Consider the following 2657-nt stretch of genomic DNA (forward strand, 5'->3'; position numbering starts at 1 on the left):
GGACTAGAGTTGTTTCCTCTGGTTGGTGGAGTGGTGTAGTTTCTGCTGTTCTGACTGATTCTGACACTTTCCTTTCAGGAGGGAAGAACAATATAATTTTGACAATGCTTGCTAAGGGTTTAGATCATTTCAAGACTTCCTGAGTTAACAGATAGGCTATCATAAAAGAGGAGAAATTCTAACCAGTCTTGTGACTCTTTGAAGAGGACTAGAGTTGTTTCCTCTGGTTGGTGGAGTGGTGTAGTTTCTGCTGTTCTGACTGATTCTGACACTTTCCTTTCAGGAGGGAAGAACAATATCATTTTGACAATGCTTGCTAAGGGTTTAGATCATTCCAAGACTTCCTGAGTTAACAGATATCATAAAATAGGAGAAAATCTGACCAGTCTTGTGACTCTTTGAAGGGGACTAGAGTTGTTTCCTCTGGTCGGTGGAGTGGTATAGTTTCTGATGTTCTGACTGACCCTGATCCTTTCCTTTCAGGAGGGAAAAACAAAATTATAATTTTGACTGCTTGTCAAATCATATGATCAAATGTTCTGCTCAGTCAGTTACAGACATTCACAAGGTACCTGTAACCCAGTATTTTTTTGTTTTAAAAAATGTAAAAGCATTATATATATACTGTAACAAGCAGTTTACTTTGCCCCTGTGTCCACTTTAAAGAGGGCAACTGACCTCTCAGGTTTGGTATGAAGATGTAATACACGTAAGTCCACCAAGTTCATTGCCCTCTGAACCCATCTCTCTGTCGGGTCAGCACAGATCCCTCTTTGAGCTTTTGTGATGAAACTGAAATTCAAAGAGAAGATGGTTAATGATTTTACATAACCGATTTACAATTATAAATGATTCTAATTAAGGCATTACAAAAATACTTACATGACACCACTCCTGTGGCATTCAGTATGTGTAGTATGATAACTCTCGACCTGCTTTACTTGGGTTTTTTTATTTTAAAAAAAAAAACAAAAACCAAGCTCAGAAGTTGGCTCGTTTCAGAATTGGCTCGTTTCAGAATTTGTCCTCTTATGAAGTCATAGTGCGACAAGGACCGCCTCCTCAGAATCAGATCAATGCCTACTTACATCATCGCGGCTAAACTAAAAATAATATTACCTTCCAAATGATCCTAATCCCAGGAAGGTGGTTATTTATTTTCAACTATGTGGATTCTTTAGTTGGGCATTATTTGTTAGTTCAGTGTTTCACTGTAAGATATGGACCCTTATAGTAATATCACAACACGCAAGTAACCGTGTTCATTTTAATGCCTCATCTGCGATCAGTGATTTCTGATATGGATGATGCATGTACAGTTAGATGTTCTGTGTCTCAAAATCATTTATTGCTGTTGATGCGTCAAGCAAGTGACTTAACAGTCATAGCAGTGGCCGTTTACACACCCCTTCCAACAAGCGTTCAAATCAGAGGACTAAAATCAGGGTAGAAAATAGCCGTTTATTTCTAAATTATGACAATTTTTATGTAAAAAAATCATACTAACATTATAAGTGTGCCTCAAGAAACAAAAAATGCAGTTCATGACCCCTTTAATAATCTGAAAAATGCCTCATAAATATATGTTAAATTGTTAGCAGTTGTTTATCAGACATTTCCAAGGAAAAATCAAGAAGTAAGATGCACATTCACTTTGAGCCAGTGAGCAGAAGGTGAAGAGAACGAGACAGACGATGAAGATGCAGTAGGGCCTCATGTTTAGGTATGTGGTTGGTCGTTGATCAGATCTTGATGTGGAGGTTGCGTATCAGTGGCTGGTCATCTTGTGTGTGATCTCCTCACTGATACTATACAAACATACAAGTCTATACAAATCTATGTTCTGTCCAGCAAAAAACAAGTGACATCACATGCATATGGAAAAATTATGATGTGGTTTGCAGAGGTGGTGTGTCCTGTGCAGCTATCTAGCTTAAACCGCACAAAGTCCAGTTTCAAAATGTTTTAAAATTTATGGAGAACCCTTATGAGGACCCCATTATTTTACTGTGTGCATTTTTTTAGGTATCATTTTCGCAAGAAGATACACTGAAGTTCAATGCAATGCTGTAAATCTTTTTGTACAAAGGCAAAATGATGGTGGAGAATGAGACTGGTGCTTGATGCAGTAAATGGTGAGCTCTATTGGTCAAGGTGGAAAAGTAGTTGGTATGAAAGTATTTAATGGCCCAACTCCTCTGCGCTTCACCAATCTTTTAACATGTTATTAAACTTGTGTGCTGTGAAACAATGCAGCGTTAGAATGTTTAGAGTAAAAATATGTTATTAAATGTGTATTTTGTTTATTAATAATGTTTATTAATGCTTCTCATTAATGTTTAATGGTAATGGAAATATGTAATGGTGATGGTAAATGTGCCAATTGGAGTGAAAAAGAGACCAATCGGCAATATATAATATGAGGATACGTAATGCATGAACCCAATTCTCTTCTGCATGATTGTGAAGTTAGAATTTCAAAGAGAATGATTTAAGATTTCATAATCATACAAAAGCTTACTAAGTAAAAGTACTCACATGAGAGACCATTTCTGGGGCAATCTTGGTGTGCTTTATAGTAATCCACCACAATTTTACTTGAGAGCTGTTTTTGGAGAAGAAAAAGCAGCACTTGCCTAAAACGTAAAAAAAAAAGT

General features: G+C 36.8%; 1 protein-coding gene across 1 annotated transcript; it reads right to left on the bottom strand.

The window, feature by feature from the left end:
* Positions 1-245: 245 nt before the first annotated feature.
* On the bottom strand, positions 246-1717 carry LOC107602174 (C-C motif chemokine 13-like; the record flags this gene model as incomplete). Its single annotated transcript, XM_016294603.1, has 5 exons — positions 1654-1717; positions 883-940; positions 679-792; positions 384-476; positions 246-276 (listed from the first exon to the last, which is right to left on the bottom strand). Coding segments are annotated over exons 1-5 (360 nt in total), but the record flags the coding sequence as incomplete, so codon positions are not given.
* Between the last annotated feature and the right edge of the window lie 940 nt (positions 1718-2657).

This window comes from Sinocyclocheilus grahami, unplaced genomic scaffold, assembly GCF_001515645.1.
Source record: "Sinocyclocheilus grahami isolate Dianchi unplaced genomic scaffold, SAMN03320097.WGS_v1.1 scaffold321.1, whole genome shotgun sequence".
NCBI classification, from domain to species: Eukaryota; Metazoa; Chordata; class Actinopteri; order Cypriniformes; family Cyprinidae; genus Sinocyclocheilus; species Sinocyclocheilus grahami.